The following is a 24304-nucleotide window of genomic DNA, read 5'->3' as shown; positions in this document are numbered from 1 at the left end:
GATAGTTTGTTAATGTTAATATAAAGATTTACAATTGGGCGTCCCTATAAATTACCATATACACTCAATCGGACACGATGGGCGGGGTATTTATATGTACGAATAATCGTTCATTTAACCGGACACGGGAATGGATTAATAGCCACTAGAATAATTAAAACAGGGGTGAAATTACATTCAAGGGTAATTGGTGTAATTGTTAACAAAGTAGTAAAACCTTGGTTTACACGCAGTCGATAACCTGGTGTATTCATTAAACAAAGTATTAAAACCTTGTTACAATTCGAATCCCCAATTAGTTGGAATATTTAACTTCGGGTATAAGAATAATTTGATGAGGACACTCGCACTTTATATTTATGACTGATGGACTGTTATGGACAAAAACCAGACGGACATATTAAATAATCCAGGACAAAGGACAATTAACCCATGGGCATAAAACTAAAATCAACACGTCGAACATCATGATTACGGAAGTTTAAATAAGCATAATTCTTTTATTTCATATTTAATTTCCTTTATTTTATATTTAATTGCACTTCTAATTATCGCACTTTTATTTATTGTTATTTAATCGCACTTTTAATTATCGTACTTTTTAATTATCAAAAGTTTATTTTATCGCACTTTTATTATTCGCAATTTCATTATCGTTATTTACTTTAAGTTTTAATTTAAGTCTTTTATTTATTTAATATTTTACATTAGGTTTTAACTGCGACTAAAGTTTTAAAATCGATAAACCGGTCATTAAACGGTAAAAACCCCCCTTTATAATAATAATATTACTTATATATATTTGTATTTTTATAAAAGTAAACTAATATAGCGTTGAGCTTTGTTTAAAAAAGATTCCCTGTGGAACGAACCGGACTTACTAAAAACTACACTACTGTACGATTAGGTACACTGCCTAATATCAAACAATTATAATTACTCAAGTGTGTTTAATATTCAAACAATTATAATTAACATGGCTAATATCCATATTTCACTTATGTTAACGACGGGTTCGCCGCGGATCGCCAACCATAAGCTATTTAGGTAGGTAACTATATTACCAATTTCATCCATTATGAAATTCTTAGGTTCTGCGGGATTTAGTGATAATCAATTATTTCACTTTGCATGTTTAATCCCTTCTACGCTAATCCTTCCTCGTGGCGGGTTTGCCGCAAACCACGATTTCAGATTGTAAACCGTCCGTGATAGATACACGTGAAATCCGGCCCAAGACTCTCGGGTATCGCGAAATTCACCTCACCCTTCCCAACACCCAATTAAAGTCCGACCCAAGACTCTCGGGTATCGCGAACTCTAACAGGTAGAAGGTTCGGATGTGTGTACTACTCATGGATAGCGTAATGTTTACATTTAAAATAGGTTTTTGTTTTCTTTTAGCAAAAGTAGTTTACACCATTTTAAAACATTTTCTAATTATGTATTGCGTGTTGCGTTTGTTAAACTAATTTTAACCAAACCGTTTTATATGATTATTGTCCCTTTTTGTTTTTTTTTAAATATTTTCTAGCTAGCATGGCATAGACAAATAATAAAACAATAATAATCATGACACACAATTATCGGTAGTATGCCTCGAGTCCTATGCGTTTTCCGGTGAGCCAACACACGGAAAAACTTGGTTAACTAGGGACATAACCTTGTGTGAGAATTGGCTCCCACTAAAACCGCCATCTCCATTATATGCTCGGATGAGCCGCCTTGTGAACATCGTCTTCTTGATTTCAATCTTGGTTGCATTATCTTACATAATAATTATTCTATTTTCTATACTATTACAAATACAATATAAATATAAAGACGACATGCAAGTCGTTTAATAAATTATTATATTCATCCCGAATAAATAATAAATAGAATCATACAACCAAACATCCACACAAGGGTCTTATAGAGGCAATTACTACCGAATACAACAACAATTACATACATAACAAATGGAGTGCCAAACATCCATTTTCATGAAACATGTTTCGATAAGGATTGATTTTCAACACTTAATGGCACACAAAATAATCAATCCTTGTTTACATAACATATGTATGTAAACCCACTTCATATTTTGTAAGTATGGTTTTCATGCCAAAATCATCCAAATAAACATATTAAGTGAATCAAAACATGTTGAAGATTTATTCACTTTACCAAAGCATAAAGTCTAAAATTAATAATTTTAATTTTCTCATTTCATGTAAAACATGAAAAGAATTCATGTACTTTATTTTCCTAAACATTGAATCTTTAATAGTCAACATGCAAGTTACCATTAAAATTTTCGGATTTTGGCAGATTCATACATGTAACTTTAAATGGTCATATCTTACTCATTTCTAATCCGTTTTCGATGAATTTTTTTTTCAAATTTAAGTTCTTTCAGTTAGCTTTCAAATGCAATTGGTCTCATACAATAATATTGAGTTTAAAGCCTGAAACAGTCCATCAAATACGGACTGTCCAGGCTGAAAAAAAATTCATAAATGAAAAAAAATTGAATTTAACCCATTTTACATTTTGCCAAAATCCAAGATTCAAATTAGTATTTAGGAAACATAAAACATAAATCATGATACTTGTTTTGCATGTTTGTTATGCATGATCATCTCCAAGAATCATGCACAACGCATCCATCAAAACTAAATATCATAAGAAAAGTTTGCTAAAACTTGTACAAGATGGCTCGGATACCACTGTTGGAGTATGATACAAATTCAAAGCGAGCGGAAGCATTTTTAAAACTTTACAAAATCATACTCTTCCACAGATCATTGTACAAAACTTTAGCAAACAAAACAAAATTAACGAAATTAAACAAGAGAAGATTAGAATACAACCTTTGTAGCCTTTTGAAGATCGAATCTGAAAAAACCCAAAGAAGAGTTCCTCTAAACGGTAGACACCCAAAGTTCCAACCTTGTTTCAATCTATATCTTCTACTTAACGGATCTTTTCTTTTTCCTTATTTCCACCAAAACCGAACCCAATTATAGAGTATTTTGGTTACTTGAAAATGAGAAAGAGAAATAGCATTTTGTATGTGTGTTTTTGTATCTCAAGTTACATATATCTTTTCAATACCAAGACTTGGTATTATATAGAATAAAATTGATACATATAATACAAATATAAAGATTTGAAAAGATTTTAAAAGATTTGCAAAACCAAATCTTTATATAAAATAAGATTTACAAATCAAATCAAATCTTATTTATATCAAATCAAATCTTATATATTATATAAAATATGATTATAGTACAAATCTTTATATAAAATAAGATTTACAAATCAAATCAAATCTTATTTATATCAAATCAAATCTTATATATTTAGATTTGTAAGTATATGTACACACATAAAAAAAAAACTTACTTAATTTATTAAACCATTAACTAATGATTAATAAATTAATTTCCGATTAGAAGTTATATCAAACAATTTACGATTGGCCTTTGTGTGTGACCGAATAGGATAAATGGACTTTTATTATTTAATGTCATGGACATATCTTCGGAATATATGTACCACGGTCAAACCACGATCGAACCGTAGCCAACCCGAGAACATATTTCTAACAAAACCAAATAGTTATATGCAGTTTTCAGCATCATAAAGCAACTTGTATTTTTAATATATGTAGTAATGGACGGATAATATTGAATATATAAGGTAAAAGTTATGCATAAGCATTTTCAGGAAAACATAGGTGTTTTATTACTTTATTCTTTTGAACTTCTTGTTATTTTATTTGGCACAAGGAGACAAGGAATAGTTTTATTCTGATATGTAATGTAGTTATATCAGAAAAATGCCAAGAAAATGAACTTGTAATATCCAAGAGGATTATCATTTCAAAGGCAGATTTATGCAATTCTAATGAGACAAAGGTGTATCATTCGCATATAGTTGGATTTTAGCTGCATTAGTTAACAACAAAAAAAGATTAAACACTCACTTCTTCACGAACAGCAGTCAGCCTAAGATGGGAATAATTCAATAATACTTTCGGTGATGCGATCTCTTCAGCTTCTGATCCCGACTCAGCAGTCGATGTATCACTACTTCTTAACTGGTCAAAAAAATTAAAAAAACAATTAAAAAAAGATTCCCAAAATAATAATAATAATAATAATAATAATAATAATAATAATAATAATAATAATAATAATAATAATAATAATAATAATAATAATAATAATAATAATAATAATAATAATAATAATAGATTTTTGACAGTTGCTATAAAAAAGATGCAACCATAAGAAAATAAAAACAGTTAAAAGTCTCTAACCATGGGTAAATGAGGCTCGGCATAAGCAACAACTTTACCCTCACTGTTTAAAACTTTAACCACCTGTCTCGCACGTCGTGCTTCACAGTTAGACCACAGATAATGCAGGCGTTTGTCGCCATATGCCGCCCACAAACGCCCGGAATGGGCGTTTGTGGGCGTTTGTATCGGGGCGTTTGTCACAAAAAACGCTGGTACAAACGCATCAGTAGGGGACGTGGCACGTTTTGATTGGTCTAAATTTCATAGCCGTTATAAGCTAGCCGTTGCTGAATTTTTTTTTTTTTTTCTCTTTTTCTTCTATAAATACACACTCTTTATTTTCATTTTTCACACACTTTTATTCATTACACACTCATATATATATAAAAGTTTATGTCTTCTTTTTGTTTTAGAAACTAAAAAATATGGATTTTTTAGCCTTAAGTATCGATTTGTTATTCGATTCAACGTCGTCCGAAGAAGAGGAAGAAATCCAACCAAGAACTCGTTTTCAAAGACAACCACGACGTTTTTTAAATAGAGATCGTGAAGCAGCGGGTCAATTATTGTGGAGCGATTACTTTTGTGAAAATCCGACGTTTCCGGACGACATTTTCAAGAGACGATTTCGGATGCGCAAAGTTTTATTTCTCCGTATCCGAGACGGTATTCTTCAACACTCTTATACTCCTAATGCCCCCGATCATTTTACTTTTTTCCAACAACGTCCGGATGCACTTGGACGTCTTAGTTTCTCAACTATTAAAAAAATAACTTGCGCGTTACGGCGATTATCGTATGGGATGACCGCGGATATATTTGATGAATATATTAAGAGCCAACTGAATGAAGAAACATGTGAAGATGAAACTCAAATTACATGATCATACAAGATCATAAAATTAAAACAAAAAACGAAATTTGCAGTAGTGCTTAAAGCTACGTAAAAATAAGAACCTTCAATATTTCAGGATTCTTCCATGGCCCTTTATCGGATAGAAGACAACCCCCTTGATCTGCACATGTGCAGGTGCCACCTAGGAATTATGGCAATTCACTGCAGTACCGTTCTCCAATGTTTATTTTAAAGAAGTCCATTATAAATACATAAATACATAAAAGGTGATACCCTAGACTTAATAGATACATATATACACGTGTGTATGGTGTATGCATGTAAATTCAATATACATCATGTTCATTGAAAGGAAGTCTAGAACAGTGGTTCCGTTATATGGAAATTTCCCCTTAAAATACCATGGAAGTTAAATGCTCACCGGGGTAAAAAAGTCTTTTTGCAATATCCCTTTTCCCCTTTTTTCCCGCTGATGTCATCATGACGTCATCCCTGCTTTTCCCCCCTTACCTGTCTTTTTTTGAACTTTTGTTTTGGGGCCTTTTTTGCCCCCAACGAAGTGGGGCCTGTCATTAACTAGTTAGCAAACCTATATCATGAGCTACCTGGCATCAATTATCTCGAGCAATTTGCACTGGTACTTGTTTCCAAGAACCTGAGAGAAAACCAAACCGAAGATTAACGATAAAAAAAAGATACTTTCAAGCAAACTTATGAACAGTAACATTCATGAATCTTTGAAGTGTCTTGGGATCCAGAAATGACTTTATAGTATTCCACAGCAATCTAAAACCAGTACCCGCATTGATAATAAACATTTGATTAAGCGTCTGCACAGGTTCATGGTACCAAGTTGTTAAAATCCGTAGTAACATACAAAACACAAAGCAGTTTAACTTGTTAAGAAAATCTTTACTTCAGGGTAATTGTCTCCATCAATTTTCTGGAGCCGCATAACGAGCTCCCGAGCACTTTTAGAGAAGTTCTTCAATCCCTGAAACATTATAAAATCTCAAATTAGTCGATGTCACATCATAATATATAAGTATAGATACAGATAAGCGAAAGGGGAAACATACAACGCCTTGAACATCCAAAATTGTTGTGCTTGAGTCAATGTGCCTTTTTGCAGCAATTGAACAAGCGGGAAACTTATAAGCAAAGCTTTTTTCAAACTCTCGCACGTGATACTTTATGTAACGATCCATGGTTGTAACTTGCATGAGTTTGTTTGGGTCAACTTTACCCAATCTTTCGATGTAAACGGGTCTTCCCTCTTTGTCTACTCCATGATTACCATGTGGGTAATACTTCAATACATCATCCAACTCTTTAAATTCAAAATCCTAATAAGGTTTCAGTAGAAGAAATCATCAGTTAATTAGTTAGTAACAAATGCATTATATATAAAGAAAGCGTACTTAATAATAATATTCCACAAAATTAATCACCTCAATGATCGTATCGGTGCCAAATTCCTTTCTCCACTGAATCATATCAGCCCACATAGTCTTTGCTTTCTCGATATCAAATTTTCTTGCTTTTAAAAACCTAAAAGTATATATTAAAAAGTCAGTTTAATGCATAAAAGGTTTATATAGAAAGTTTAGTAAATGCACTTTGTTATAGCTTATTCCAGCCTGGCAATCCGTATATTTAAGCCGTAAAGATTCGATTTTGATCAGATGGGTCTGTTAAATAGGGTTTGAAAAGCATGAATAAATCGGCTAGGGAGCTTATTCAGTCACTCCAGAACATAGATGGGGTAACAACTATCCTGAGGTACCTGTTTGATTTGTTCAACACATTTGACCCGTTTAAGTAGTTCTTGTTTAACCACATTTTGACCCGTAGAGATAAAATGTAAGTAACACAATTCGATTTTCGTGTTACATGTAGACTCTATCCCGAATGTACATCATCAATGCAGGGTCTGGCTTCAGGCTTTTGTGGAACACAGTTAAATCCTTCCTTGACCCAAAGACTACATCTAAGATTAATGTAAGTTGATAACATACATATTCTTGGTATCAAAGAAAGTTTATAACTTTAATGTGGAAAACAAATTCTGTTGTGTAGGTTTTGGGCAACAAATTCCAAAGCAAGCTTTTAGAAATCATTGATGCAAGGTACTTGATCAAAACATACCAAAGATTCATTATTCTAATTCATATTCTGTGTTTTATGTATGTGTCGTTTATATGCCGACAGTTAACTCCCAGAGTTCTTAGGTGGTACCTGCACCTGTTCCGACAAAGGCGGTTGCATGCGCTCTGATAAGGGTCCATGGCAAGATCCAGACATCATGAAGGTTATTATCTACTGCTACTTATAAAAAATTGATTACCTTTTGAAACTTATATCTATCTATGTTAACCCAAACATTATAATGTTTTTTGGTCAGATGGTCCGCAATGGCGAACACAAATGTTCATCAAGATCCGACATCCTAAATGAGAAAACCATTTCTGAGGATCCATCTGCAAACAAGGTATCATCTTTAAAGAACACGCTCGTCTTTTGTTATAATTTATGTTAATATAGGTGGAAAGATGTGCTTGTTGTGTAACAGGTCAAAACGGTTTAATGTTACACATTTTGTAGTACAAAAAATTTATTATAATTACTTCCTTTAGGATAGCTACAAAACAGATCATTGTAGATTGCTAACATGAGTAGTTCCTACAAGGTGGATGCAGAACCTTCCGGAAAACAAGAACACGTCAACCATCAACATCTTCCGTCAGTTTGCGAAGAAGTAAGTGACCATAAGGATCACACAAGCAAAAGTGTTCCAAGCGCAAGTGAACCCAAAAGCCATGCACCTGCAACTCAAAAGGTTGTTGATGCAAGTTATGCTAAACAAGTGCAAAAGGTTCCCACTCCACAAGGTATTAGAAGTGGCAACTTAACGTTTATTTAATTCGCATATTATCCAAATTTATTATTGCTCATAAAATGATTTAGTCTGAAATTACACTATGAGTGACTTTCGACCTGTTCAACCCATTTGACCTATTTTTTATTTAAGCTGATATTCTTACAGTGTGCCTTTTTGGACGATAAGAGATAAAACATAACCCAAATCAACCCTTTGTTAGTAAATGAGTGGCCTTACGTAGACAGTACTAACTTTTATAACTAAAAGCAACCGAAAATCTTAAAATATCATATATGTTGGTACAGATTACTATCATGTTAATGGTGCTTACAACGCAGCTAACGATGGATTTGGTAACCATATTTTTATGGGGATGATGACTTTTATGATGGGAGTTATGACCATGGTGCGTATGACAAAAAAGCATGCCTAAAAAGCATACAGAAACAAACCATTACGCTAGTCCTGCTTACGAAGAGTCAATTAAACAGAGAAACGACCCGTACCAATTACAAGCGCCAGGTGGCATTTCTACGGCAGAGTATCTGTCTATGATGAAGCGTTTGGGAGACTTGGAAGAAAAAGTCATAATCCTTACAAACAGACCAATCGAGATGCCCCCTGAAAAGGAAGAGATGCTTAATAATGCTTTGCATTGCATCGAGTCTTTAGAGATTCAGCTATCTGCTACCAAGAAGGTACTTTTGTTATCATCTCAAAACAGTAGATATTTTATTCAACATTTGACTTATGTTTACATGTTTGACGCACACGTTAAAGTCAAAAATAACTTGAATCAGTCAATTAATGACCATTTGGGTCAAAACTGCCACCTTTAGTAATTTGTGCAGTTATGAATGGAAGTTGTAGGAGTGTTTTAAAATGATGTTATATTATATTGTGCAGTCTCTTGAAGAAACACGAACTCAACAACAAGAGTTTGCGGCTTACCTTGAAAAAAAGAAAAAGAAAAAGAACATTTTCGGTTTTTAAACTTGCAAGCGACAGACTACGTGGTTATTAAAGTAATGTAGAAGGAAAGGTGAGAACTGTGTAACTGGTTGCAACGTTGATTCTTTTGAGCGCGTGTGTAGATTATATCCAAGCGCACACATGTTGCTTTGCGAATAAAGACCCGATTCAAAACCTGTGTACCATTTACAGTCTTCTAATTTCTTTATAGATAGATAGTCTTTACACATTTGCATTTGAAAAACAGCATAATTTATCATATGAACTGCAAATGCTAATAACTTACACGGGGGTTTGATTTGCATCTTCTAGTATAGAATACAAAGATACATAGTTATATAAAAATTTTATAGAAAAATCAACAGTTATAATGAATCACGCGGGGAAATATTTCAAACAAGCACATAAAACTCATTAGTAAAGACCAAACCTCTTTCCAAACAAACAAAACAACCTCTTAAATTTTAGTCTCCCTCTCAAATTAAACTCCGAATTAACAAAAACCTCGCACACGATTGTTATCAACTTGATAATATACCAACAAATATTACTAGAAAACAAACACATCCAATACACTTCACCAGCAATATTTCTTCTTCTGCAAATACATGCAACCAAAATATTGTATTAGCTACTTATTCCTAAAAATAATTAATTTAATTTTAATTGTATTTAAATAGAAGCGAATATCCGAGCGGAAGAAATTACCCTGAACTTTTTCTCTTCTTGGCGATCGATGTAAGCAAGCAACTCTTCTTGCCTCATTAGAGCTTCATGAAGAGCCTGCGCGCGCGCGCGCACACACACACACACAAAAGGAATGTCAACAATCCTAGTCACACCAACTACTTGCCAACGAGGATGTCAGCTGGATAACTTTATCAAATGGTTCGTGACTCGCCCCCTATGAGGATTGTGGAGGGGGGATCTGTAGATAACATTTGCCTTGTCTTTTTTCATAAATATTTATTTGGTAATTTTTTTGAGAAAGACCGAATTGCACAAAGGACCCTCAACTTTAATTAGTCATGAATGAAGTAGCCCTATCATTGTGTTTTGAAAGTTTTATCACAGATATTAACCCAGCTTATCCAAAGTTCATTCATTATAATGTTTTACAACTCTAGAAGCTAACGATATGATGAAGTTTGTCATCGCGATATATGGATGCAGTAGATGTAGATGTGGGAAATTTTGACTTGCTTATGAGTGAGTCAATTTGGTTTATGTTTTTTCTCTAATGCGTCAAAAGTCATTAAAAGTGTATTTTTAGTGCATATAACGTACCATACCACTTATTTAATAGTATAGAACTTCAAATCATAATTCACACTAATCATTTAGATCTGTGCAATAATTAAAGAAAAAAGTCAAAATGTGTGTTTACCTTTTTGGTAGCAATGAGTTCTGCTTCTAACGCATCAACACGGCAAACAGCAGCATTTAGCAATTCCTCTTTCTCATAAGGCATCTCAGATGGCTTTGCTTTAAGTGTGTCAACCTTATCTTCAAGTTCACCAAGTCTTTTAAAAACAGACGAAACAAGTTCTGCCTCTGCAAATGTAGTTGCAGACGTAGGTTCGATCGGTTCATTTTGGGCATCCTCAGATGGGTCGTTACGAAGCCGTTTAGTCACACGGGTCACTGTTAATTGGAAGTGTGTGAAAATGGTAATGAAGAAAACCATAAAAAATGCCAGCACTCGATCATCAAGCGTTTTTGGTGCTTCCTGAACAGCAGATTGTAGAGGTATCCCTGTATCAATAATCCAGGATAGATTATTAAATTACATAAATAAATATATTAAAACATTTAGTGACAAAATCGAATCACTAACTTTTTGGAACGGATGGTTTCGGCATTGATGGTTGCTTCTTTAATACAGAATCAACGGCCTTATCTACCATGGGAACATACTCATCGTATCCAGAAAATTGGCCAGCATAGCTTGTATCTCCAATCACCTTAGACTATATACCAACAAGAAAAAAAATATGAGTACTTGACAAAATTATGATAAAAGAAAACAAGATTTGCTAAATAAAATAAGAACCTAACTTGATGGAAACCAAATAGGTATAAACAGTTTTCAACATCAAAAGGCAAGTTATTTGTAACTTATTTTTATATATGTAGTAAACGATAATATTGAGTATAATGTAAGAAGTTATGCATAAGCTTTTCCAGAAAAAACAAATTTACTTTCTTGTTTTGAACTTCTTGTTATTTTATATGGCACAAGGAGCCAAGGAATAATTTTATTCTATCCACTAGAAAGTTTACACGCTCACTTGACACATACTTTACGGAAGTGTTTGACCATAATAGCTCGAGGTCTTAAAAAGTGGCGATACCATATGAACCTGATCGATCTACATCATGTCAATTGCTTGATATGTAGTTTATCTCAGAAAACGCCAAAGAAATGAACTTGTAATATCCAAAAGAATTTCTTTCCAAAGGTCGAGTTATGCAATTCTAATGAGATAAAGGTGTAACTTTCACGTATAGTTGGATTTTAGCTGCATTAGTTAACAACGAAAATAGATTAAACACTCACTTCTTCACAAACAGGAGTTAGTCTAAGATGGGAATAATTCAATAATGCTTTCGGGGATGCAATCTCTTCAGCTTCTGATCCCGACTCAGCAGTGGATGTATCACTGCTTCTTAGCTGGTCAAAAGCATAACAAAATTAATTTTCGACGGTTGCTAGAAAAATAGACGCAACCATAAGCAAATAACAACGGTTCAAAGTGTCTAACCATGGGTAACTGAGGCTTGGCATAAGCAACAACCTTCCCCTCACTGTTTAAAACTTTAACCACCTGTCTTGCACGCCGTGCTTCACTGTTAAGAGCCAACTAAATAGAGTAACATGTGAAGATGAAACTCGAATTATATGAGTATTCAAGATCACAAAATAAAACAAAAACCAAAAATGCAGTAGTGTTTAAAGCTCGATAAGAATAAGAACCTTCAATATTTCAGGATTCTTCCATGGCCCTTTATCAGATAGAAGACAACCGCCTTGATCTGCACATGTGCAGGTGCCACCTAGGAATTCTGGCAATTCACTGCACAGTTCTCCAAGCTTATCTTATAGAAGTCCATTATATAAATAGATAAAAGGTGATATCTTAGACTTAATAGGTAGATATATACACGTGTGTATTCATGTAAGTTCGATATACATCATGTTCACTGAAAGGAAGTCTAGAACAGTGGTTCCGTCATATGGAAATCTCCCTTGGAAAATTACCATGGAAGTTTTAGGTGTTTGTTTTTTAAGATGATTTTGTCTGAAGACCATGTCAATGTCTGTAAACAAAAGATGTGGTCTAAAGGTCTATATGTTGAATGTATGTTGAATACTGAAGACTGTTTGTTTTTATGTCTGCAAAATAACTTAATCATGTCTGCAGCACTTAGAAGCACATTTCTAAGTCTGCGAGATTGCAGACAAAATAAGACATTATTTTATCTAATGTCTTCAAAAAAACAAACAATCTGCAGTAAAAACGTCAACGAGCGCGCAGATATAAGACATAATAAGGTCTGCAGACCGTAAAACAAACGACACATATATTCACATGGGTAAAAAAGTCTTTTTGCAATTTTCCCTTTTCACCCCTTTTTTCTCCACCAGAGGGCCTTTGGCCCAACGGTATCGTGATGGCCCTTCAACCATGAGGTTAAGGGTTCAAGTCCTACTTAGGACATATTCGTGGATTATTGTATATATATTCGTGTTAATGGGTGTGTGAATTTGCCTTTCAAAAAAAAAAAAACCCCTTTTTTGATGTCATCATGACATCATCCCTGTTTTTTTCACCCTTACCTGTCTTTTTTTGAACTTTGGTTTTGGGGCCTTTTTTTGCCCCAACGAAGTGGGGCCTGTATTTAACTAACATATATAATGAGCTACCTGGCATCAATTATCTCAAGCAATTTACACTGGTACTTGTTTCCAAGAACCTGAGAGAGAACCAAACCGAAGATTAACGATAAACAAAAGGATACTTTCCAGCAAACTTATGAACAGTAACATACATGAATCTTTGAAGTTGTCTTGGGATCCAGAAATGACTTTACAGTATTCCAGAGCAATCTAAAACCAGTACCCGCATTGATAATAAACATTTGATTCAGCGTCTGCACATGTTCATGGTACCAAGTTGTTAAAATCCGTAGTAATATACGGAAGACAAGCAGTTTAACCAGTTAAGAAAATCATTACTTCAGGGTAATTGTCCCCATCAATTTTCTGGAGCCGCATTACGAGCTCCCGAGCACTCTTAGAGAAGTTTTTCAATCCCTGAAACATTATAAAATCTCAAATTAGTCGATGTCACATCATAATATAAGTATAGAAGTATAGATACAGATTAGCGCATGGAGGAACATACAACGCCTTGAACATCCAAAATAGTTGTACTTGAGTCTATGTGCCTTTTTGCAGCAATGGAACAAGCGGGAAACTTATAAGCAAAGCTTTTCTCAAACTCTCGAACGTGATACTTTATGTAACGGTCCATGGTTGTAACTTGCATGAGTTTGTTAGGATCAACTTTCCCCAATCTTTCGATGTAAACGGGTCTTCCCTCTTTGTCTACTCCATGATTACCATGGGGGTAATACTTCAATACATCATCCAATTCTTTGAATTCGAAATCCTGATAAGGTTTCAGTAAAAGAGATCATTGGTATTTACATACAGTTAGTTAGTTAGTTAGTTAGTCACTGATGCATTAGATATAAACAAAGCATACTTAATAATAATAATAATAATATTCCACATAATAATCACCTCAATGATCGTATCGGTGCCAAATTCCTTTCTCCACTGAATCATATCAGCCCACATAGTCTTTGCTTTCTCGATATCAAATTTTCTTGCTTTTAAAAACCTAAAAGCATGTATTAAAAAGTCAGTTTAGAGCATGAAAGATTTATATAGCAAGTTTAGTAAATGCACTTTGTTATAGCTTATTCCAGCCTGGCAATCCGTATATTTAAGCCGATATCATTTTAGAAAGCAATAAAACTTAATTTTATACAGCTTATTACAAATGGATGCTTCTAAATATAATCGATAAACTAAATATTAACGCCAAATATAGTACCTCAACATCATATGATAATCATCAAGCTTTTCTGGAAGCAGTTCATCCAAAACTAGTGTCTGACGAAATGCATCAACAGCCCTTAATTCTTCAACGTCTCGAATATCCTCAATAGAAACAGAGCTGACTCGACCATCGCTCTTTCTCCTACTGCTCTTTTTCTTGAGAGAATGCTTAAACTTGCTAGATGCATTAAGTGCTTTCTTTTTCAGTGAACCGATCCTTGACCTCCTTTCATCCTCAGAATTTTCAAAATCAGACCTTCGTTCTCTTCTGTCGGATCTTTCATCATTGCCTGATGACCCCTCAAAGCCTATGAAGTAGTAGCTAACATATTAATGCGTATTTCTCTAACTCCATAGTATCAACCATATACACCTTTTGAGAAATTAATTAATGCTTTATAATTTCAGATGAAAAATTAAGATCTTTTGTGATTTAAATCTTATCTTAACTGGAATATCCACTGTAAGCAGGTTTATATCAAAACTAAAATGCATTAACCAACTCCTATTTTGCCTCTAACTATATACATTCAAAGCATTGAACTCTGAAATTTCTGAACGATAGTGACTTACTGTTCTAATGAATAATTGAATAGAGATAATCATCATTTACTATCGGTGTATACTAAGCTACCAAACACATGTGCATATCTATACATTCCGTGCTCACTTAATCAGAGTAAGCTACCAATCACATGTGCATAGTAAGCTACCATCACAAAATAGCCAAGTGGTTGGGGCCCTGGGTTCCAGGCAAGAGGTCTCAGGGTCGAACCTGTCTAGGACCAATATTTGCGGTGGCCAGAGAAGGGTTGGAAACAGCCAGGGAGTAATCCTGTCGGGCTGCGTACATCGGAGTATGGGGTTGGATTAACCACCCTCCCGGGTAGCCCGAACAAGGAAAACCTTCTACCTTTCCAGTTAATCAAAGAATCATAATAATTCTTAGATCCAAGTTTACATATTTTACCAAATTCAGATAAACAGTGATCTTGATAATAAAACACATAGAATCATAAACATATTAATTTCTTAAAGAGACCAATAATGCATAATTCATGTGATATAGTCCGTACAATAATGTAACTTTAACAAACCCTAATTTTTAGCCAAAAATAACCACACACACACATTTCTATTCAATCACACCCACGCAATTCTGCATCAACATAACAAACAATTAACATATCGAAATTAAACAATCAAGTAAAAGAATTAAAGAAAGTACTTACAAGGTCTCGCAAATCGATCGAGTGGTCCAGACATTGTATCTTAAAATTTACAATTATACCGAAATCAGTCAACAAATAACAGCTGCATTGTCATCAAAAGCCCTAAAATTAAACCTCAATGCAACAACCAAGTAACGTCAATAAATCATCAAAATTTAAAATTTAAAATTAAAAAAGTGAGTTTACCTATATGGAAAATAGCAATTAAATCTTGTTGACAAATCAATTAGCCGGTGAATTACATATGGATTGCATTTATTACGTGGGTATATAAGGTGGTGTATGGCAAACACGGATCAGCCCGATGCTGCGGGGCTTTCTACGTGTGTATTATACACAGAGGGAAAACGGCTAGTGTCTTGAGAGTCGTTTTAGATGTCGTTGTCTTAAACGTTTTTTAAAAAGTGTTCATTTCGAACGTAGTTAATTTCGTTTTGTTCATAAAAAATTTTCGAGTGTAATGGTGCTGTCGGAAAAATTTAACTTGCGGCAAACAGAAAGATACGTACTGTCGTTGTGTTAAGCGTTTTTTAAAAAAGTGTTCGTTTCGCGTATAGTTAGTCCCGTTGGGTTTGTGGGACTTTTTCGAGTTGAACGGTGGTCTTGGAAAAATTTAACTCGCACCGACTGAGAAGATAGGACCCGTTATAAATTCGGGGGAATTAGTTTGTTTTATTTTAATAAATTTATATGTTTACACTTTCTACCTCTGAAAAAGTGTAAACTTGAAGGGCTGTTATGTAGATTGAGCTGAATCTTAGGGACTGATTGTAGTGTGAACGCATATTTAAAACTACGATCAGAACCAAGTTAAACTACAGATTTAAAGGGCTGATATGTAGATTGAGCTGAATCTTAGGGACTAATTGTAGTGTGAACACATATTTAAAACTACGATCAGAACCAACGTAAACTACAAATTTAGGCGTGTGTAAGGGTTAATAATTAGGAGGTGAAGTGAGAAAATGAGGTTGTGCTTTATATACTCCGTATTTGAGTAAAGACGCCACGTGGCAGTAAAGAATGTGGTGTTTTGCCGTCTGTGGGGTACTGCAGTTCGATGAAGTATCGATATCAAGTCAAGTATAATTGCAACTTTTTTTATGAATAAACAAGAAAAAATATTGTTATCTTACGGTGAAATGGTGAATGCTTTTTTATTTATTATTATTATTATTATTATTATTATTATTATTATTCGGTGAATGCTTTTTTATTTATTTATTTATTATTATTATTATTATTATTATTATTATTATTTATTTATTATTTATTTATTTTTTGAACGGTGATTTTTTTGGCATCAGTAGATCATTTATTTCAACGACCCTCATCATTTGCACGTATCACACACGTTCGGGCGAAAACCCGAACCCGATCGACGGTACCCGGGAACACATCCATGCGGGCAGTGTTCCTGAGTAGAAGTCCGTGAACGAATCCGGTAAAACCTCTCTATAGGGTCAATATTATACCACCATTATTGGTGCTCAATTGTTTTTAAAAAAAAATCATGGCATCCCTAAGGATCGAACTCATGACCTCTTCCTATCACATGACACAAAGTACATGGGGTGAACATATTATTATTATTACTATTATTATTATTATTATTATTATTATTATTATTATTATTATTACTATTATTATTATTATTATTATTATTATTATTATTATTATTATTATTATTATTATTATTATTATTATTATTACTACTACTAGTTAGATGATCCGTAAAATCACGTGTTTATGATAATACAAGTTTGAACATACTATTATGGATAATACTTACTAAACTATTAAAAAAATAATCAAATCACTGAAGTTTATAAAATATATGTAACAAATAACTACAACGAAAGTGTACCACAAATATTTTGTGTGAAACATATGCATCCGAAATAATAAAAAATAAACTACAAATATATTGATGTACTTAACTTGGACAGAATGAAATGAACTACATTCATTCTCTCACCACCATCTTCCAGTTTTCATCACAATAACTATTTTTCTAGTCATAAAAACATATATTACAACCTTTCATTAAGACATTTACTTGGCACACATATGTAACATGTAACACCCTAATATTTATGGTACAGAAGTGTAAATAGAGTACATAAAGCGTGGGAATAAATGTGGAATTAAACTGAAGTCAGAGGCTGTTCAGGCCTCAGTGCGCGCAGCGCACACTTATGGGTGCGCGTGGCGCACTCCCACTGTAGCCGGATTCTGCTTTTCTAATTAGATATTTTGGAAGGGCTTTGTGGTAATTTCACTTGTGGAACGAGTTAAGGTCACCAGATCAGTAGTTGGGGTATCATAACTCCATTTTCAACCACCTTCATCTTTCTAATTCAATTTTAGTGAGAGAAACCCATTTGAGTGAGAAAAAGCTCAAGTAAAGGAAGAAGGAGCTAGTTTCGGGTCTTAGCTCGAGTTATAAAGTTGTTCATCTCCTCACTAGCTACATTTTGGTTGTGGTGGTAAGTTCTAATCTTGATTTTCTTAATTTAATTTTGTTAAGGGTTAGTGATGAACATAAAACCCATTATTGGTGATTTTGGGGGTTTGTGGGTAAGATTGAGTCATGAGGACTCAAGAACAACCAACCTAGGGTTTCAAGGTAATAAATGGTGTATATGAGTCTAAATTGGTTAGTAAATCACTAGCTCGCTTGTGTTTCTAGTAAAAAGTGTTTCTATGGTTCATGGTGAAAGGACCCGTTCATATGCATTATAAACGATTCACAATAGTTGATTACATTGCGAGGTATTTGACCTCTATATGATACATTTTACAAACATTGCATTCGTTTTTAAAAGACAATCTTTCTTTACATCAAAAATTGACAGGCATGCATACCATTTCATAATATCCACTATCCAACTATAAATTGATTTAATAATAATCTTTGATGAACTCAATGACTCGAATGCAACGTTCTTCGAAATATGCTATGAAAGACTCCAAGTAATATCTTTAAAATGAGCAAATGCACAGCGGAAGATTTCTTTAACACCTGAGAATAAACATGCTTTAAAGTGTCAACTAAAAGGTTGGTGAGTTCATTAGTTTATCATAATCATTTATTTCCATCATTATAATAGACCACAAGAATTTCATTTCCAGTTCTCATAAATATACGTCCCATGCATAGAGACAAAAATAATCATTCATATGGTGAACACCTGGTAACCGACATTAACAATATGCATATAAGAATATCCCCTATCATTCCGGGATCCTCCTTCGGACATGATATAAATTTCGAAGTACTAAAGCATCCGGTACTTTGGATGGGGTTTGTTAGGCCCAATAGATCTATCTTTAGGATTCGCGTCAATTAGGGTGTCTGTTCCCTAATTCTTAGATTACCAGACTTAATTAAAAAGGGGCATATTCGATTTCGATAATTCAACCATATAATGTAGTTTCGATTACTTGTGTCTATTTCGTAAAACATTTATAAAAATTGCGCATGTATTCTCAGCCCAAAAATATAAAGAGTAAAAGGGAGCAAATGAAACTCACGCATATAAATATTGTAAAACAGTTAATAAAGCATTTGCATGTATTCTCAGTCCCAAAAATATATATTGCAAAAGCATTTTAAAAAGGGATTAATGAAACTCACCATACTGTATTTTGTAGTAAAAATACATATAACGTCATTGAACAAGTGCAAGGTTGGCCTCGGATTCACGAACCTATATTAATTATATATATTTATATGTTGGTCAATATTTGTATAGCAATTTAGGTCAGGTCATAGTGTAATCCTATCCTATAGCTCGAGTCTGACTCTACAGTATAGTAACATGTTATATTACTCATGCTCAATTAAGATTCTAGTAAAAGGTGACGTGTGAAACAACGTAACACAAATGGTTTCATAATCATAAAATAGTATTTTAGGTTTTTTTTTTTTTTTTTAGAGAAAATCAACACAAAAAGTTAACTGAAAAGTTAACAGGAAAAGTCAAAGTTCAAAGTCAAAAGTCAAAGGTTAAAGTCAAAAGTCAAAGGTCAAAGTAAAAATGAGGTCGCATGCAAATATATAATAACTTATACAAAAATGATTTTCGGTCAAACATGACTAAACGGGCCACTTCAGCTATTTTTAGAAAAATTATCGGAACTCCGATTGATAAACGGCCAAAGATAAAAGTTACACATTACCAAAAAGATTAAGCATAAATATTACAGAAGTAAACTAAACCTAGACAACTCGTAGTTGCCAACGCGTTTTCGGCGTTTCAAAGTTAATTTTTCAGCTTTAATAAATTTACAAAAGTGACCGAGTAGCCTACTTTGGAAATTTTTAGAAAATTCCTCAAAACTCGTATTGACAAACGGTCAAAGCCTGCAAATTCTCGTTACCACAAAGATATAACATGATTTTTGGCAAGAGTAAACACATATCAGGCCGACCATGACAACTGATACAAAACTGTCATTTTTAAATAAAAAAGTTTCAGCTCTTTTTAGAATTTTAAAATGTGACCAAACCGTCAACTTTGATGATTTTTAGAAAAATCATCGAGACTCGAATTGACAAACGGCTAAATTCGTTTGTTAGACCTTACAGCAAAGAATTCAGTGGTATTTTTTTTTTATATATGAAACAACGCAGATCAGCGAGAATTTCAGTTCCCATTTCGACATTTCATCAAAATTTGCAAAACTTCTTTTGTCCATAACTTGACAACCGTTCAACGAAACGAGACGTGCTTTATATGAAAATTCATCTACTCGACGAGTAGAATCCAAATAACCACTTTTTATAACCCAGAAAATTAGTTCACTAATTATCATCAGCAATTTTAATTACGAAATTAATTATGCAATTTGTTTATTTCATAACTTTCTAACCGTTACTTGGATTCAAGTGATTCTTAAACCAAAATTCAACTATTTTTCGCTAGCTTTCCAACGACATGCATATCTTATACCTTATCTCAATCGTATATGTAACTAATTCAGGAATCAACATAACCTATCTAATGGCAATATCAAAAGTACAAGCATGCATAATCCTATATACTCGAGCACTAGTCAGGGATACACTATTAGTATGTAAAAATTAAATTATGAGTACTCATATATCAATATTGAGATTCAATATTGCAGGAAAGGTACGTAAACGCAACGGAGATGATAAACACTATATTGACCTCACGAGCATACCCATGAACCATACTCAATCACCTCCATAGCTATAACCCATCATTTCCTTAATCCTATCCCACTCGAAAAAACAACTTCGAAATCACTCGGACAGCACTCCGTCGTAATATTTTATGTATACTAATAATATCTTGAGATAATACGGAGTAAATATATATATGTAAATCGATTGAGAGAGTTTAGAGAAAACTATTTTCAAGTTTCTATGAAATAATGAAACCTATTGAATTCTATTTATAATAGATTTTTGAATTATTAAAGTGAATTATTAAAGTATGAATTATTAAAGTGAATTATTAAAGTATGAATTATTAAAGTAAATTATTAAAGTATGAATTATTAAAGTGAATTATTAAAGTATGAATTATTAAAGTGAATTATTAAAGTATGAATTATTAAAGTTAAAGTAAAGTAAAAATAAAGTAAAGGTAAAGTTTAAGTAGAGTAAAAGTATAAAACTATGTACGTATAATACGCGTATAAATATATATAATATTAATTTAAATCGTTATATATATTTAATAAAATAAAATATAAATATCGTTATCTTTATCATACTAGTTAAGTAATGAGTTGGCAAAAGTGGTTCTAGATATTTATAAAAGTTATATACGTTTTAATAATACAGTTCGTTTTAAACTGAAAACGTTTTTGTACGATTGAAACTAAATAGCTCAATCGAGTCTTTATGAGATTCAATCTTCCACTATCCTTTGTCTAGTTCTCAATGATTGACAATTTATTCATATTTATAAATCACTTTACCATTTTCCGAATATTGTTAAAATGAAAAGATTTCTCAAATCAACGTGGGCCTTTCAACAGAGACTTGTAATCATAATTTAATATATCTGATAATTCAATCATTTGATCTTATCTTCTAATTCCATTGATAAACATTTTGAAACAGATACAATCATATAAAGTATTTAATCTAATATTTTGTTTACGTTTCAAGTTATAATATATATACACATATACATATATAATCATATTCGTTTAATGGTTCGTGAATCGTTGGAACTTGGTCGAGGTTGAATGAATGTATGAACATAGTTTAAAATTCTTGAAATTTAACTTAACAAATATTGCTTATCGTGTCGGAATCATATAAAGATTAAAGTTTAAATTTGGTTAGAAATTTTCGGGTTGTCACAGTACCTACCCGTTAAAGAAATTTCGTCCCGAAATTTGAGTGGAAAGGTCGTGAATGATAATAAGTATGTTTTCATGATGCATACGGGCTGAAAATTAGAGTTTTATCATCAGCGAATAATTTGGATAAACAATCCATTTATATGAAGAGTACGAATGAAGCTAACATAGAAGAGTGAAATGAGTAAGTGTAGATTCATCTTATCATTTGACGTAGATATGAATCATTCCCAGATTTTAAGGGATTTGAAGAAAATCTTCTTAATAAGATTTGACTCTCCGGTAATCAAGGGAATTAGGATCCGCTTTAAATGCGATCATCCATTTTAATTGTTCTGTCGAAGATTTTCTTATAAATTCACCTCCTTCGTTTCCTTACAACTCACACCATCTGTTGATGCATTTTATGCAAGTCCCTAGACATCTACCCACGTCCATTGTAGGTACAACAGTTTACAGGCCACCATGATTGCTCGTTATTATCCTATCCGTGTTTGTATGTGGTTACAGGAACTGCAGGAACGAGATTTAGATGTTTGACTATGTTAGACTTAGTCAGACTTACGAGTGAAGCCTCACTAGTACGGCTGACAGGCTCATACGCATGGTTGATGCTGAGCTAAGTCACAATTACAACCTAAATGATAAGACACGAGTGAGTGATCACCGGTACGATTGATGAAGCCAACTCGTACGTGTGATGAATGAATCGTATGGGTGTGTCAACAGCAGGGGTATATAAAGTCTTATGTTCTTCATTTTAGGTTAAGCCTCTCATTTGTTACACACACTTAGATCTAGTGAGCTCCTTCGATTCTCTCTCAGTCCAAATCACCCAGGTGGTGAATAATAGCTCTAGGTGTTGATCTAATCACACTTGATTTAGTTGTGGTTTGACTAAATTAATCAAAAAAAACTTAACCTATTCACTAGAGGGTTTGATTCACTTATTCTGCCATTGTGTGAGTTAAATCTGTTGATTTCTAAGTTCCTAGTCATGTTTCATCACCTTCTATTCTTTCCCCTCAACTCATATTTTAAAGTATTCATCAATATGCTCCATCCAGTTCTGATTCTCGATATACTTCTAACTTTCATATCGGTCATTCTTCTTTTTTTCATCTACTGCCGGAAGAATCTATTTACTTCTACTATACTCTTGGATTTAGAGTGTTCCTAGTTCTCCCGTGTCCTTATATTGCTATATGTATCGATATATATGGTTTATAATTTCTGGTTTGTCGTTGGGCTTTATATGTTCCCTTATATTTCAAAGTCTCTGCTTCTGTCTTCTATAATCATTATCATTCACAGTTAATGCTCTCTTTTATTTGCTGCAATTTATACCCCAATTTCTATTTCGGAGTTTTGTCCTTTCGTTTCTTCTTCTTGCGATTAAGCACCGCTTGTAATGGTCCAGAATTCACAGATATGAATTTCGAAATGAACATTGTTAATGTTCTAGGAAGGAAATTGTGATGGCACGATCTTGACTTGTCAAATTACTAAAATACCTTGGAAAAGGCCGAATCATCAAGAAATATTTTCTTGATATTTTAGAGGTTAAATAGAATACAAGAGTCGTATAACATGGCACATGATGATGTTATGATCTGTGAATCATCACGTTCCATTTAGAAACTCAGCATGACTTACTGTAATATAATCACATTGATCAAGTGTCATTATATTATACTAATTCATGTTTCAGTTCTCAACACTACTTCAAAATATTCCTATTTTAAACTTGAATGTTTCAGAATTTAGAAACTAAAATAGTTTCTTTTATGATGTAATACAAATAGCGCGAAGAGGTAAATGATTTCAAATAAGAAAAATTAAAAAAAATATCTTCAGAAATATGGAGGATATTTATAATGAAAGATATGATGATATTTTAGAATTTCTAATATCAGAGGATGATGAAGAATATTGTCCGCAGGGGTTTAGAGTCAGGAGCAAGGTATTCGTTAATGACTTCAGTAGATACTGAATTATTTGGATCCTTTGTAGTCAGGTTCAGTCTTTGTAATTTGTTCACAGCCTCCTTCCTACTTTGCTCAATCCGTTTTCCAGTTCCAAGACTTCTCTTTTTCTGCGCTTTGCCAGCACACCTATTCATTATCATCAAACTTTTACTGTTAAGGTCGTTTATAGTTTTTTTTTTTTTTGCTGCTTCATCAGTATTTTTCCATTTTCAGAGAACCAATTCGTAGTTCGAAGTATTTTTCAGAATCTTCATATTCAAATTAAGTCCAGAAGATATACGTTATATATACAGACATGCTGCGAGATTTCAAAATACTGATTGCTAATTCCCAATGATTCGTATAGAAATTCTCATTACAAGATGCGAATGAGTAAATGATGGGGTTTCAATGAATAATTATAATGACTTTTTGGAGAGGCTAAAGTCAAAGGGTAATGAAGTTGTTGATACATCTGTTAATAATGTGGTGGAATGTAAAAGGTTCCCTGATAACGATGGTGTATATCTCAAGGTTATAATAAGGTTAGTCTGACTGAAAAGTCGAAGTTGACTTGCTGGAGCTGTGACAAAACTGGCTACTTTGAATAGGAGTCGCAAAGTTAT

General features: G+C 33.3%; 1 protein-coding gene and 2 pseudogenes across 2 annotated transcripts in view; 1 reads left to right on the top strand and 2 right to left on the bottom strand.

Moving 5' to 3' along the window:
• Positions 1-6694, bottom strand: part of LOC139902844 (phosphatidylinositol/phosphatidylcholine transfer protein SFH6-like) — a 43317-nt pseudogene extending 36623 nt beyond the window's left edge.
• Positions 1-15476, bottom strand: part of LOC139902842 (phosphatidylinositol/phosphatidylcholine transfer protein SFH8-like) — a 52216-nt gene extending 36740 nt beyond the window's left edge. Inside the window, exons 1-14 of one of the 2 annotated variants that reach the window (XM_071885488.1) lie at positions 15364-15476; positions 14127-14439; positions 13811-13910; positions 13410-13676; positions 13241-13318; positions 13054-13155; positions 12929-12978; positions 11978-12077; positions 11766-11864; positions 11561-11674; positions 10838-10970; positions 10388-10755; positions 9709-9783; positions 9387-9598 (exon numbers count right to left, since the gene is read on the bottom strand). In XM_071885488.1, coding sequence (XP_071741589.1) covers positions 9578-9598; positions 9709-9783; positions 10388-10755; positions 10838-10970; positions 11561-11674; positions 11766-11864; positions 11978-12077; positions 12929-12978; positions 13054-13155; positions 13241-13318; positions 13410-13676; positions 13811-13910; positions 14127-14439; positions 15364-15397 — 1854 coding nt within the window. In that variant the 5' untranslated portion in view covers positions 15398-15476 and the 3' untranslated portion in view covers positions 9387-9577. Of the gene's footprint in view, positions 1-9386; positions 9599-9708; positions 9784-10387; positions 10756-10837; positions 10971-11560; positions 11675-11765; positions 11865-11977; positions 12078-12928; positions 12979-13053; positions 13156-13240; positions 13319-13409; positions 13677-13810; positions 13911-14126; positions 14440-15363 lie in introns of those variants that run through there. The other variant, XM_071885489.1, reaches the window with a different exon arrangement.
• LOC139896302 (phosphatidylinositol/phosphatidylcholine transfer protein SFH10-like) lies at positions 6761-9021 on the top strand (annotated as a pseudogene).
• Positions 15477-24304: the final 8828 nt, after the last annotated feature.

This window comes from Rutidosis leptorrhynchoides, chromosome 3, assembly GCF_046630445.1.
Source record: "Rutidosis leptorrhynchoides isolate AG116_Rl617_1_P2 chromosome 3, CSIRO_AGI_Rlap_v1, whole genome shotgun sequence".
Lineage (NCBI taxonomy): Eukaryota > Viridiplantae > Streptophyta > Magnoliopsida > Asterales > Asteraceae > Rutidosis > Rutidosis leptorrhynchoides.
Note: the sequence above shows the minus strand (reverse complement) of the source record. Positions and strands in the feature narration are given on the sequence as shown.